Genomic DNA, 15,720 nt, shown 5'->3' with positions numbered 1-15,720 from the left:
GGGTTTTAAACCATCACGAGCTCCAGGAGTTGAGCTCTTTCTACACGGACTGTGGCTCCGTTACGAAGACAGCATCGAGTTTTCAGCCAGGCTATTATATGTCTATCAGTAGTCTTAAGACAAAGAGGATGGCAGGAAAAGGCCGTTATGCTAGAAAGCAGGAATGTGGCAAGTATTTTTAAGATGTAGGGCAATAATTTAACATCCTCAAGGAACTATGAAAAATATAAAAATCACCAGTAAACACATATAGACGAATCAACACAGCGAATAGACAAAGACATGGAAATTTAAAATCCAGGTGTCATTCTTCACAGATCAACGAGAAAAATGGGCCATGTTTCATGGGTCACTTTCTGAGGCTAAGGCAGGAGGATCACTTGAGCCCAGGAGTTTGAGACCAGCCTGGGCAACATAGTGAGACTCCGTCTTTACAAAAAAATACAAAATTAGCAGGTGTGGTGGTGCATGCCTGCGGTCCCAGCTCCTCGGGGGGCTGAAGTGGAAGGTTTGCCAGAGCCCACGAGCTCTAGGCTGCAGTGAGCTGGGACTGCACCAGATGCCACTGCATTCCAGCCTGGGTGACAGCAAGACCATCTCTCAAAAAAAAAAAAAAAAAAAAGAAAGGGAAAAAGGCAACCTGATTACAATTCTAATTTGATGTTGAAGAGACCTGGGAAAGAGACATTTTCATCTACTGCCAGTGGGAATGTAAATGATACTTACCGATAAAAAAAAAAAAAAACAGGGCTGTATCCCATTTTGAATGTGCCTGTATCCTCTGATGTGCGATTCTACCTCAAGGCACTTTTCCCAAGTCACTAATCATTAGATGTGCACGGATATTTAGCAGAAGGATATTCATCACAGCACTGTCACCTACAGAGTACAGGTCTCACAAACAAGCCCGACATCAGGAAATAAAATCATGGCACGTCACTGCAGGAGCCACTAAGTGGCCGCTGAGAATAATGCAGACATGGCAATGTCTGTGAAAATTTAAAATGCACATACCCTAGTGGAAAATGCGGCAAGATGTAAATGACCATCAATAGGGGATTCTTTAAATTAATTAAGCTGCACCCACACACTGGACCACTCAGCCGTCTGAAAGAACAAACCAACTCCACATGGCAGAAAACCAACTAAGACCAAGAGATTCATCAGCGAAGTAAAGCAAGTGCCAAACGACACCGCTATGTGTGAAGGGACAACGAGAAGCACAGCTACAGGGAGATGTGTGAACACACACCTGCTCCGAAAAAACTAACCGCCGCTTCAGGAGAGGAGCCGGCCCACGGGAAGCTGGCCGGGCAGGAGGCCTGCTTTCCATACTCAGTACCTTCGGATTTTTCTACCACGTGCTTCTTTGTCTTGTCTGCAGTTTTCAAACTTTCTGCAGTTAAACCCACCACGTTTATAATCAAATTAAAACCTCACTTAAATTGTCGGGGAAAAGGCAGCACACGTGACACTGCCTCGTGAATGAGACAGAGAGAAAGGTTTCTGCGTATTGGCCTATCGTGTGAAACAGAACACGGGAAGGTGAATCCAGAAACAGAACAGAACTGTGGCTGCTGGGGAGGGAATGGGTGCAGGTGGGCTCCAGGCCGGCCTTCTCCACGCTCTTTAGTGTTACACTAAACCCTGCAAATGTTCCACAGATAAGACAAATAAAAGTAAACTGGGGCCAGGTGCGGTGGCTCACGCCTGTAACCCCAGGAGGCTGAGGCAGGTGGATCACCTGAGGTCAGGAGTTCAAGACCAGCCTGGCCAACACGGTGAAATCCTGTCTCCACTAAAAATACAAAAATCAGCTGGGTGTGGTGGCGAGCGCCTGTAATCCCAGCTACTTGACAGACTGAGGCACGAGAATCGCTTGAATCTGGGAGACGGAGGTTGCAGTGAGTGGAGATCACGCTAATGCACTATGGCCTGGGTGACAGAGAGACATTCCGTGTCAACAACAACAACAAAAAAGGAAACTGGAAATTGGAAAGGGAAAAAGAGAGACCATCACACTGGAAACAAAGAACAAACGAACCTCTTTGTTTTAGTGAAAGGAAATCATTACACTCTGCGGGTATATGTTCAGACCACATGGCTTTAGTGGGATACAGTCTAGGAGAAAAAGAAATACAAGTCCGGAACAGGCGAATCACAGAAACAGAAAGCAGACGAGTGGCTGCCAGGGGCCGGGAGGAAGTGGGAGTGAGAAGTGACTGCCCGTGGGTGTGGGGTTTCTTTCTGGGGTGATGAAAACGTTCCTAGACAGTGGTGATGGCTTCACAACCGTGATATCCTAAAAACCACTAAGCAGTACAATTTAAAAGGTGACTTATACAGTATGTGCATTATATTTCAATAAAGCTATTAGTTTAAAAAGAAATAAAAAGAAGCTTTAAGTTTTACTCAATAGTTTTACTTTTTTTAAAAAATTCAGTCTCCGTAGAGACTGTCAAATATCGCCAATGCCGACTATACTGCAAGTCATCCCGGCGGGGTACTGGGAAAAGTTTTCAATTAGCAATAATCACGCCTCAGATCAACCTCATTGGCTACGATACTGCCACTATGCAAAGGTAACAGTTTTACTTTTAACGGTATTAAGTTTTAAAATTGATTTTGTGTGTGTCTGAAGATAAAGCAGAGCTCTGAGGTGGCCACTTGCTCCAAGCCAGTCGCTCCACCCCCCAGGACTCGGGACAGTGTACTCCCCGACCCTGTCCTTGGGCCTGGCTGTGCTGAAACAGCCTGGGACTGTGCAGTGCCCCACGTGCCAACATGGGAAAGTCTCTTTCTCATTTGCCTTTGCATTCAAGCAAAAAAGATGCTTATGATGGAGTCATATCTGAAAATACGAGGAATGGATGGGTTAACAGTGAAGTCCATAATGAAGATGGATGAAACGGAGCTCTCTCTCAGTTTCCATATGTGGAATTTACAGGAAGAGACGGTGCCACCTGCCCTACTCGTCAGGGAACAGGAAGAATTCCTAGGGGCAAGAAACCAACGGTGGCAGTGATTCCATCTAGTGGTCAGCGATGAAGGCCGAGAGCAAAGCTGTATGTGACAGCTTCTGTGTCTGCTTTCTGGACTGGCCGTGTTCTTCCTTTGCCCTGGCTCTAGCAGTGTGAAATACATTGCTGTAAAATCAGCATGTCAGTTATGATGCTCAGAAGCATACAATGTATTTAAATATCACGAAACACTAAATATAATGAAAATAACTATTATTCTGTCGAAGTTGAAAACATCACTGCCCACGTTAGATTTTCACAAACGGTTATCAGGTAGGCATGCTTAGACAACACAACCAATGCTGGTCCACTTGATACGCAACACATCGATTACACAGTACCTACAGTTACGGCAGAGGAAACGAGTTATGTGTATGATTTCTGCACTCTGACAACCATCAAAGTGCACAGCACATTACTCAGGACGCAAGTTACTGTGACAACAATGTACTCTGACACTCTGAACAGATATCCCAGGAGAGGTATCCGTATGTCAACTGTGGAAGAAACACATTTACCAGTTGGGGCACAATATTTAAATATTTAAATATTTAAATATATTTCAGCCACAACAGTAAAAACTGGGAGAGATGGGTTTAAAGAAGAAGTATCTATGATATTTCCTATATCCTCAAAGAAGAGGTGCTTCCTCATACGAGATCTTAAACTGAACTAACCTAAAGTTTACACTTCTGTTTTAAGAGTAGAGTTAAAAGTAGGCGGAGCTGCAGTTCTGGTAACTCTCCACTCTGCGTTAATGATATACTTGTACTAGGATCTTTCACTTGAATCTAAACTGACTGGTTTATTTCCTTCTGCAGCCTATCGCCCACAGGGAAAAGCTGAGACTTCGCCTAGAGTACAATTAATAAATATTTAAAAGTCATAGCTCCAGTCACCACTGAAAACGTAATTTTGGTTATGAACTAATTTGAGAAACTTAATTTCTGAATGTTTTTATAGAAAATTACTGAAAGTCTATTATTCATGGAAGACTTTTAAAGAATAACTTTTTTTCCTGTTTTATAAAAATTCCCATTGTTATATGGTAGTATTTCAGCTACACGATATTTTAGTTTTTAGCTAAACATTTCATTTTCATTTGCTGAAACTGTAATCATCTGCATGTTTTTGTCACTTATTTCGAGTTAGTGACTGCCTAACATTTATAAGCCAAAATAATCTTTGCAAAATTGCAAAATTCATACCTAAAATTTGTGAAAGCCCCTAAATAATGTTTTCGCATGTGTTTCTATATTACAGTTTTGTGAAATCTTTGTGTGATCTTCAAACATTATCATTTAATGTACAATACTGTAAACAAACTATGCCTGGCTTTTATACAGCTTTAGTAAATGTCAAATAAGGTGTACAGATTCGTTAAAACAGGTTTCTCATAAAAATAATAAATAGGAAAGTGAAATTCAGAAACCCACAGAATACGAATAGATTCTAGTTACATGTTGGATCTAGCATAAAATAAACTTGAAATAAAACATTTTGATACTTCTCTTTTTATGTTGCTTTTCATACTAAAGAATGGTGAAGACATGTTTTGCAACATTAGGTTGCAATTTTACATGTTTCAGATGGTGGAGGAAAAAGACTGTTAAACATTTCTTTTAAAAAATTATTTTTGGCCGGGTGCGGTGGCTCACGCCTGTAATCCCAGCACTTTGGGAGGCCGAGGCGGGTGGATCACGAGGTCAAGAGATCGAGACCATCCTGGTCAACATGGTGAAACCCCGTCTCTACTACTAATACAAAAAATTAGCTGGGCACGGTGGCGCGTGCCTGTAATCCCAGCTACTCAGGAGGCTGAGGCAGGAGAATTGCCTGAACCCAGGAGGCGGAGGTTGCGGTGAGCCGAGATCGCGCCATTGCACTCCAGCCTGGGTAACAAGAGCAAAACTCCGTTTCAAAAAAAAAAAAAAAAAAAAAAATTATTTTTATGTTACAACAATATACTTATGATGTGTTTAGATCAAAAATTTAATTTCTGTATTCCAGATCTACTTAAAGTGAAATTTTCACTTGTCAGCTGAAATTTCTGACTAGAACATTTGTGTATTTTTATGCTTAGTCAGAATACAAATTTCACAGTGGATTTTTGAAGTCTGTCCTTAAATTGGATAAAATCAAGTGATTAAAGTTACTAAAGACATAAAAATGGTAATTTCCATTTTTAAAACTAATTTGACTATGTTTATAGTTCTTTGTACAAGTGTTTATCACAGACTCAAAATGAAAAAATACAGTATGATCTGTATTTGACTGTAAAAATGTTCCATAAATTAACAAAGATATGACAAATTTTTCATAACTAAATCTAAAGGTCTTCTAGAAGGAAGCTGTTACCTTCTGTTTAATTACATTAATTGAAATGTGCTTAAGAGATATGATTTCAGCATATTTTGTGTATTAAAAAACAAAAAAGGATTAGTATTAAGCCAATGACCAAAGGTACTATTACTACCATGTGGACTGTTAGTTCAAACTGTCCCACTCCCCCAGAATTTTAGAGACTAGAAGTCCGGGAGAGACTGTATCAGCTGTAGTCAGGTAACTCCAAGTGCTGATAGTACTATTCATCTTTTTTATCATTGTGTCAGATGAAACAAATGCCAAGCTGCAAAAGATGCCGATTTTTATTACATAATGGTTTGAGGCATGAATTATCAACAAGCCACGCCTCTTATGTTTTGTCTCATATTTTTCTTTGGAACTAAACAATAAAAGATTTTGGAAAATGATCTGACGTGCTTGCTCACTTGGTCAGATATTTGAATGATGGTATTACCTAGATTCTAATCCTTGATTCTAATTATACAATAAATAATAACTCAGAATGTGAAGATACGTTTGAGGACTCACTGTTTCTATTATATAGTGGCCTCCATCATGACACACTTACTACATTTATGAACTGAGCAGTTCTGTAACTGTAATTATTATTGCTGTTCATGTAACAAAACATGCTTATCATAGTAGCAAACAAATAGAAATGCCCCAAAATGCTATTTTTTAATTCAGTTGTAATTATTATCCTTATCATTGTGTATGACACAATGTATAAAAAATTTTAGCATGAAAAATAAAATTTGTATCACTCATGTAAAAAGACAAAGCAATAAGTTGATATGCTTTTATAAGATGTTTAGCAAGAGAGGAAAATAAAGAGCTAAAACTAAAAAGCCCTGTGATATTAAATTTTATTTGGATATATCAAAATGAACCCAAATAAGGAATCTATTTTTATGTACAGGTTTATCTTCCTCTCCCCCAGCTCTGCTCCTGACAAAGCCTAGATGCAATGTCACTACAGTAGCAACCAACATTGCAGTGCCCAAGTCTTGCCTTCAAAATCCGGTTTCCCCTCAAAGGCAGGGAGGTTGCTTGGAGAAACGGCAGGCCTGGGTAGGAAAGCAAAAGGCAGGCAGGTACAGGAGGGCACCACAGAGCCTGAGGGGTCTGTCCCTGGAGGCCAGAGACGGTCAGAAGAGCCCTCCCTGGCCAAATTCAGGATGATTTCAACACCAAAAAGATAATGCTAAATTGACAACACACTAAATAAATATAAATCCTTGACTCTATATACTAAAAAAAAAGAGAAGGATAAAACCCTTTTCTTTAAGAGGAATGCCAACTAATAAATGTAAAAGAGGGAACAATTAGACAACCATGACTTTGTAATAACCAATGAAATACATGATCAAATGAAGCCTCTAAAACCATAGGGTGAAAGATTATTAGAGAACAAAATACCACACAGCATGCCACCTCTCAGATGCTTAATATTCATAAGAAGAAAATAAACTCTACAGTAGAGGAATCTGGGGGTCATTCCTTAACCAAATAGTAAAACTCACCATTGTGAATCATAGGACAGCCTGACCCTGCAGTCCCCAGGGGAATGCACTGTGAGTTCACAGCATCAACTACAAGGTATTCCTGCCAAAAAGCTTTCTACCTAGCCTTACCCTAACTTCCAGTGAAAGGAACTACAGGAGGTAGAGGAACAAGCTAAATAACACCACAAAGAAACAGACAGATCCAAAATGTGGGCTGTTTAACAAGACAAACGGCCCAATCTCTTCAAAAAGGCAATACCGCAGGGAAGATAAAAGTAGAAAGACGGCTGTAGATCAGATTACAAACCTAGAAAGAACAATGAATATAATTCAGCCTAAAGGAAGAAAATTTTGACAGGGAATGTAACATGGGTGAATCTTGACGACACCACGCTAAGTGAAATAAGCCAGTCACAAAAGGCCAATCATGAAAACAGAAAGTAGAAGGGCTGTTGTCAAGGCCTGGGGAAAGAGGAAATGGGAAGCTGTTCAATGAGTCCACAGTTTTGGTTTTACAAAAATTCTAGAGATTTGTTGCATAACAACGTGAATATATTAACACTACTGAACTGTACGGTTAAGATAACTTTTATGTATTTTCTTTAAACCACATTTAAAAAAAAAACAAGACACAACATACAAATGCAACACATGAACGCTGATCAGCTCCTGGTTTAAAAATAAAACCATAAAACACATTTTGGGGACAACTGGAGAAAATAGGCCAGGTGCTGTGGCTCACCCATGTGATCCCAGCAATTTTGGAGGCTGAGGCAGGTGGATCACCTGAGGTCAGGAGTTCAAGACCAGCCTGGCCAACATGGTGAAACCCTATCTCTACTAAACAAAACAAAAATCAGCCAGGCCTGGTGGCACACACCTGTAATCCCAGCTACTCAGGAGGCTGAGGCAGGAGAATCACTTGAACCCAGGAGGTGGTGGTTGCAGTGAGCTGAGATCACGCCACTGCACTCCAGCCTGGGTGACAATGAGACAAACAAAAAAACAACAACAAAAAAAAAAACAGAATATAGACTAGATAATACGAAGAAATTACTGCTTTTTAGGTGCCTGGATTATGGAGGAAAGTATCCTTATTTTTAGCAGTTGCTTAAAGAACAGAGAAGCATCATAATATCTTCAATGTATTTTCTAATGGTCGATAACAAGCATGCGTATATGGGCACGCATGTGAACACACGCTCACCACTTCCATAAACACAGACAAAGTCCCTGAAGAGTACCAAGCCTGCCAGCCCTGAATATGCCTCCCTGGCATACAGATTATTTTGAGCTAAATGCCACTGAGAACAAGCAGATGCAGGAAATGCTCTAAAAACAGGGTGGGAGTTTTCCTTGTGAAGGAAGCTCCCAGTTGTAAAAGGTGCGTCCCTCTGCTGTACCAGGGTGAGGACTCCTAACAACTCTCAATAGAGAGGCTCAGCCTGCAAAACAAATTTTACTCAGCAACCCTTGTTTATCATTCTGTCCCTGGTCACCCTCCCACAACTTGCCTCCCCTCCTCAAGCCCAAACCTCCTTTTCTTTTGTTTGGCCTAGCACAGTTCACAGGCAGACCTCAGACATACTGAGGGTTTGGTTCCAGACCACCACAATACAGCAAGTATCACAATAAAGGCACACACATGTTTTGGTTCCCAGTGCATATAAAAGTTATGTTTATACTATTATATTGCAGTCTATTGAGTATGTAATAGCATTATGTCTAAAAGAACAATGTACATACCTTAACGAAAAAATACTTTATTGATAAAAAAAAAATGCTAACAATCTTATGAGCATTCAGTGAGTCACGATCTTTTTGCTGATGGAGGGTTTTCATTCAATACTATGGCTGCTGACTGATCAAGGTAGTGGTTGCTGAAGGCTGAGTTACTGTGGCAATTTCTTAAAACAAGACAATAATGAAGTCTGTGCCACCAATTGACTCTTCTTTGCATGAAGGATTTCTCTGTAGCATCCGATGTCTGATGGCATTTTATCCACGGCAGAATGTCTTTCTAAACTGGAGCCAATCCCCTCAAACCCTGACGCTGCTTTACGGACTAAATTTATGCAATAGTCTAAATCCTTTGTTGTCACTGCAACAATGTCCCCAGCGTCTTCACCAGGAGTAGATTCCATCTCAAACCACTTTCTTTGCTCATCCGTAAGAAGCAACTCCTCATATGTTCAAGTTTTATGAGGTTGCAGTAGCTCAGTCACATCTCCAGGATCCCTTCCAATTCCAATAGTTCTCTTGCTACTCCCACCACATATGCAGTGACTTCCTCCAATGATGTCCTGAACCCCTCAAAATCAACCATGAGAGTTGGACTTAACTCCTTTCAAACTCCTGTTAATGTAAATATTTTGATCTACTCCCATCAATCATACATGTTCTAACTGGCATCTAGAATGGTGAATCCTTTCCAGAAGGTTTCCAATTTACTTTGTCCAGATCCATCAGAGGAATCACTATCTATGGCAGCTATATCCTTAGGAAATGTTTTTCTTAAATAATAAGACTAAAAGTGAAATTATTCCTTGATCCATGGGCTGCAGAATGCTGTCTGAGTAGCATAAAAACAGTATTACTCTCCATGTATGAGTCCATCAAAGCTCCTGGGTGACCAGGTGCACTGTCAATATTTGGAAAGGAATCCTTTTTTCTGAGCAGTAGGTCTCAACAGTGGGCTTAAAATATTCAGTAAACCACGCTGTAAATAAATGTGCTGTCATGCAGGCTTTGATGTTCCACTTATACAGCCCAGGGAGAGTAGATTTAGCATAATTCTTAAGGGCCTTAGGATTTTTTTAATCATCAGTGAGCACTGGTTTCAACTTAAAGTCACCAGCAGCATTAGCCCTTAATGACAGTTAGCCAGGTTAAAGCTCTGAAGCCAGGTATTGACTTCTTTCTAGCTACAAAAGTCCTAGGCAGCATCTTCTTCCAATAGAAGGCTGTTTCATCTACACTGAAAGATCTGCTGTTTAGTACGGCCACCTTCATCGCTTTTTAGCTAGGTCTTCTGGATAACTTGCCGCAGCTTCTCCATCAGGACTTGCTGCTTCCCTTGCCTCTTATATTATGGACATGGCTTCTTTCCTTCAACCTCACAAACCAACCCCTGCTAGCTTCCAACTTTTCTTCTGCAGCTTTCTCATCTCTCTCAGCCTTCACAGAATTGAAGAGAGCTGGGGCCTTATACCGGATTAGGCTGCGGCTTAAGGGAACGTTGTGGCTGGTTTGCTCTTCTATACAGACCACTCAGATTTTCTCCATTATCACAATAAGGCTGTTTTGCTTGCTAACCATTCAAGTGTTTGCTGGAACAGCACTTCTGATTTCCTTCAAGAACTTTTCCTTTACATTCACAGCTTTGCTAAATATTTGGTGCAAGAGGCTTAGCTTTCAGCCTGTCTCAGTTTTTGACATACCCTCCTCATGAAGCTTAACCATTGCTAGCTTTTGATTGAAAGTGAGAGATGTGTGACTCTTCTTTTCACTTGGACGCTTGGAGGCCATTGTAGGGCTAGTAACTGGCCTGATTTCAATATTGTTGTGTCTCAGGGAACAGGGGAGCCCAAGGAGAGGCAGATTGAAGGGAATGGACGGCTGGTGGAGCAGTCAGAACACGCACAACACACACTAAGTTCTGCCGTACGTGGGTGTGGTTCGTGGAGCCCCAAAATGATTACAACAGTAACATCAGAAATCACTGATCACAGATTGTAATGGATTTAATACGCAACTTTGAAATATTGCAAGAATTACTCAAATATGACACACAGAAACGAAGTGAGAACACGCTGTTGGCAAAATCGTGCCAACAGACTTGCTCAGTGCAGGGCTGCCACAAACCTTCAATTTGTAAAAACACAGCATCCGTGAAGTGCGGTAAAGTGAAGCTCAATAAAGCAAGGTCCCTGCAGTGGCCGGGCTCCGACCACCCCCGCGCTCCATCTCTACATGTGCCGTGCACACGCTAATACATTTCTCTTTGTTTTTCTCCTGTTAATCTCTCTTTGGCCAGTCTAATTTACAGGCCCCCAGTGAGAGAATCTAAGCTGGGTAAGGGAACAAGATCCTACACACCAAATGCAGCAAAATAATTACAACTATTGAATCTGGGTGGTGCCATGGGAAAGTTTCTTTCAACTTTTCTACAGGTTTGACATTTTGCCTAGGATAAAATGGAAAAATTCTACTTAAGGAAAGTATATACAAATTATTTTGTGAGGAGCAGTTCCTGTTGGTTTATCCTAAATCTGACAGGAAGAGCTTTCACTGGTTTGCTATTTAGGTGGTGAGATCTGGATACTATTCTTCTCCATTTACTTTGCAATTAAATTAAATGTAAAGACAGGCCAGAAGACAAAGGAGCAGCTCAAACTATTTCAGCCAGAGCCCTCTGTGAGGGCACCTTCCATGTGTCAGCGCCACGGCACAACGACGTTTTTCAGGTTGGTTAAGGGTCCAGCCAGCTCTGAGCCTACTAAAGGCAAACAGCAAAACCCACACAAATCCCAAAGCCACACAAGGAGGCGGCAGCGGGTGAGGAAGGGAAGTAAGTTAGCAGATGCGCCGAGAGAAACAACCGTTATCAAAGGAAAAGGCAAGGAAGAAAGCGCCAGCCTCGAAACGTGGAAAGAGAAAGGGAAGCTCCACCGAGAAAGAGACCTCAGAAAACAGCAGACGGTGCCCAGCAAAAGAGCGCGATTAGGCGGAAAGCCATTTAAAGTGGGAGGAAGACGAGGCAGGTCTTGTCATAGGAAAGGGGCCAGAGGACACTGGGAATTGCATTCTGCGGCTCTCAAATGACAAAGAAGCCTTTAAGATGGGTTCAGCAAGCCATCAGCACCTCGGAGATACAATACAACAAGCACATTACCTTAATAGTAACGTAGTTTTTTAATGATTTGGACATTTTTTCTTCTTCGCCTTTCATGTGCAAATGCCCTGAAACGAAAACAAAAGCATTCAGTCTGAGCTGGGTGAGGAGACTCTCTGCCTCAGGAAACGCACAGGAACCTGCGTCTGTACACTGCACAGACGGGTGAATGTTGGCACAGGTCTGCCCCGAATCCTCACCCGTGCTGTGTCTTCCGGGAAGACACACCTGCATGGCTCCATGGCTTCAGGGACACCCAGCCCCGCACTGAGGGCCATGGCATAGGTGCCCCAGCTGACTCAGGAGCTAAACAAGAATGGGCAAGCATGGTGCCGACGGCAGTATTTCATCCATTTTCTCCTTTCCTGTAATCCAGAGATACTGATTTCACTGACTGCATCCGAAAAAACGACAAAGCTCTCATTCAGCGAATCAGGCACTTGGCGGCAAAGCTTGTTGACCGCTGAACATACAGAGTGGAGCCTGCAGGTCTCCAAGTGGGATTAGTCAGATGTTCTGCTGCAGAGGTTTTCACAGACTCTGAAGACCCTGGAATTATTTCATGTCCTATGTATGTGAAGGACAGACACCCATAACTCCCAAATCTGAGCCTGAAATTCTCCCTGGCCTAGCTTTACAAGGCTTATCTCCAAGAGACGGGTTCTGTTTCTAACAGAAGACTCTTCCTCTTTCTCTGACACGACTTCAAATAGGAGTGCTCCAGGCTGACGCTGTGGCTCACGCCTGTAATCCCAGCCCTTTGGGAGGCTGAGGCGGGAGGATCGCTTGAGCCCAGGAGTTTGGAGACCAGTCTGGGCAACATGGCGACACTCTGTCTCTACAAAAAAAAAATAAAAGTTAGCTGGGTGTGGTGGAGTGCGCCTGCAGTCCCAACAACTCAGGAGCCTGAGGCGGGAGGATCACTTGAGCCCAGAAGGTGGAGCCCACAGTGAGCTATGTTCCCGCCACTGCACTCCAGCCTGGGCCACAGAGCGACACTCTGCCTCAGAAAAAATACAAATAAACCAACTGGTTAGAATGTGGTTTCCAAAAAGTATATATAACTTTGAATATGTAATTCTATATAATGTGATTACATCAAGCACGATTCTAATTTTTTTTAATTGATGGTATTTGGAAAATGCAACACATTTGCTAAGGTCTGAGTGTTTATGTCCTCCCAAATTCCTGTCAAAATCCTCAGCCCTAAGGTGATGGTAACTGAAGTTGGGGCCTGAGGGAGGTGATGATGTCCTGGGGGCAGGGCCAATGTGAATGGAATCAAAGCTCTTCTAAAACAGACCCCAGACAGAGCCCTCGAGAGCTGACAGCCATCTATGGACGGGAAGCGACCCATTCCGAGCCACCGAATCTGCCAGTGTGCGGACACAGGACTTCCGGCCAGCACAACCGTGAGGAATCCATTCTTGTTGTTCATAAGATGCCACTCTTCGTATTTGGCTAGAGCAGCCCTAACAGGCTAGGATAGCGTCTGCCCACTCAGCTCTTCCATCCACTGGGCGCAGGAGACCAAGTGTCACTTCTCCTGCGTCAGGAGACACTGCTGTTTTGTTTAGGGCCAAACTAGTAAGAAAAAGATTCCTAGTGCCTTAATAGGTAGTAAAAGTCACTGAAAAATGGCAGCAAAACTTTCCCGCCGGGCGCAGTGGCTCACGCCCACAATCCCAGCACCTTGGGAGGCAGAGGCAGGTGGATCACTTGAGGTTAGGAGTTTGAGACCACCTTGGCCAACATGGTGAAACCCTGCTTCTACTAAAAATGCAAAAATTAGCCGGGTGTGGTGGCGCACGCCTGGAGTCTCAGCTACTAGGACGTCTGAGGCAGAAGAACTGCTTGAACCCCCAAGGCAGAGGCTGCAGTGAGCTGAGATCACGCCACTGCACTCCCAGGCCTGGGGGACGGAGTAAGACTGTCTCAACAACTAACGCTTTCCCATGTCCACATCTGAAGGTGAACACGACCTCGACCTCCGTTCCTAGACCCCGGCCCGTCCCTCCTCACTACCAGAGAGGGCGAAGCGTCAGCACGGCTAAGGCCGCCCTTCCTGCCTCCAGCTCCACACTGGCTGAAGGGCTCACTGCAGGTCATGGTGTCAGTTACAAACCCTGGTCTACTGAAGAGGATAAACCTGCAGACAGAAACGCGCCTGCGGAGGGAGCAACTCAGCTCCTCAGACAGTTCGGGGGGGATGAACTCAGTCGAATCTGGGACGAGAGACACGACTGCCTCTGTGCCTGATTAGTGCCTCAGCCCCACCAGGCGGCTCTGAGCAGACTTCCTCTCCAAGAACACGGTTCAAAAGTCCTTGGGCCAAGGGAGAGAGACCTCCTTCCCCATGGTCAAAAGAGGAGTGCGGGTCCCCCTCTGTGGAAATCAGTGCTGGGCTCCCAGAGGGGTGATGCCTTAAATATTCCACCACCCAGCCGTGTGCACCCCCTTCCCACGTGAGCACCAGCTGAAACGAAGCGGGGGTGGCAGGTGTGCACGTTGATTAGGAACTCCACCGAGGAGGGGCCATCATCTGCGAAGTAAAACGAATTTCAGCTAGCGCTAAGCCCTCCCCATGGAAAAGGCGTGGGGTGCTGGACAAAACAGCCACCCAGCCAACTTGCTTTCTGCTTCAGTTTTAGACAAAAACTGGGGCACTCTGAGAGGCAGACACAGTAGGTAACGATGGGGGGTGGAGCCTCCTGCTGGGTCCCGCGACTCCCCAGGGTAAGCCCAGGGTGAAGGACATGCTGCAGGAAGTGGCCTGGGGGCAGTCAGCCTCATCTGTTTACTTTCATGAAGAAACCCAAGTGAACCCTGCTGCAGACCAGAAACCTGGAGCGTTTCTGCATTTCCTGTTACCGCACAGTGACAGCCTAATTTCCTAATTCAAGGACTTCAGAAAATAGCACTTGTTAATTTCCTGTATTTTAGATGTTGAAGTTTGCATCTCCAGATCCTATCACTGCCAAACACTCTATCTTTCTTTGTCTCAAATACCTTAGCTGTCCATCCCCAAAAGGTAGTAAGACTGGTTAATTCTGGCCCTGCAAACTTGGAAATATAATCCTTCCAGTATATCCAAGTGAATTCCAAAATTGCTGGGTTCAAGGTGTTGCTTAACTCATGGTGATCCATCCACTTCTGAGAGCAGACAGCTGGGGTTCCTCAGTTAGGGGTCTGATCAGTGGAAGAAAGGGCTATTAGAAAAAGGCAGGGATGTCTAGTGGCAATATTACAGCTTCAGGAAGGAGTGTTCATCATCACCATTACGTTGTACTACTTGAAGTTCCTTAATAATTTTACTTGAAAGAAACTTCTATAGAACAGGATTGCCAAACATTTTCCATATTCTAATCCGTTCTAAAAAGGTATGATCATTGCTGCAATCCAAGGAAGTTCATGTCCAAATGATTAAAACTCTAAACTAATTTAAGAGGCAAATCCATTTCTTGACCTATTAGCTGATCTATGTATTTCCAAATGTGGCTGTTTCGCCAACGAAGACAGAACTGCCAGAACTGAAACAGAACAAATTAATCTGAAGTTATTACTTACCAGAATGCAGAAAATAATTTCCCCACTGCTCGCACTGATGAAAGACTTCACACTGTGCAATTTCGTTTTCATGATGTGGAAAAGCTAAATCTATCCCACCTGAATGGATATCCAGTTGACTTCCAAATACCATACTGCAAGACACAGAAGAGACAGTGAATTCATTCAATCAAGCAACCTATTTTCTTCAAACCTCATCTATTTACTCCTTCCAGCCTTTTTAATGCAATGAATAAATGGATCTCAATTTTAAATCAGTCTACATGATAATTTAACTGATTCAAATGAAAACTGAAATCCTGTCATCATAAACTCATCATTCATGACTCTTCATCCCAGTAAAGAGACTTAATTCCTTTTGCTCTAGGTACTACATATATGTGTGTAT

General features: G+C 43.0%; 1 protein-coding gene, 1 non-coding gene and 1 pseudogene across 6 annotated transcripts in view; 1 reads left to right on the top strand and 2 right to left on the bottom strand.

Annotated features, from left to right (window-relative positions):
* CARS2 (cysteinyl-tRNA synthetase 2, mitochondrial) overlaps positions 1–15,720 on the bottom strand; it is a 67,916-nt gene that overhangs the window by 21,563 nt on the left and 30,633 nt on the right. For all 5 annotated transcript variants that reach the window (XM_012464754.3, XM_012464756.3, XM_012464757.3 and 2 more), the window contains 2 exons: positions 15,333–15,466; positions 11,766–11,833 (listed from right to left, as the gene is read on the bottom strand). In XM_012464754.3, coding sequence (XP_012320177.2) covers positions 11,766–11,833; positions 15,333–15,466 — 202 coding nt within the window. The remainder of the gene's footprint in view (positions 1–11,765; positions 11,834–15,332; positions 15,467–15,720) is intronic.
* On the bottom strand, positions 2,444–2,584 carry LOC135268857 (U4 spliceosomal RNA). Its single transcript, XR_010337193.1, has one exon. It is a non-coding gene; the product is annotated as a U4 spliceosomal RNA (small nuclear RNA).
* On the top strand, positions 2,765–3,598 carry LOC135268842 (transmembrane protein 106B-like; annotated as a pseudogene).

The sequence above is a fragment of the Aotus nancymaae genome, unplaced genomic scaffold (assembly GCF_030222135.1).
Source record: "Aotus nancymaae isolate 86718 unplaced genomic scaffold, 86718_ANA_hifiasm-v0.15.2.pri h1tg000044l, whole genome shotgun sequence".
NCBI classification, from domain to species: Eukaryota; Metazoa; Chordata; class Mammalia; order Primates; family Aotidae; genus Aotus; species Aotus nancymaae.
The sequence above is the reverse complement of the archived record's forward strand: the minus strand, read 5'-3'. Positions and strand labels throughout refer to the sequence as shown.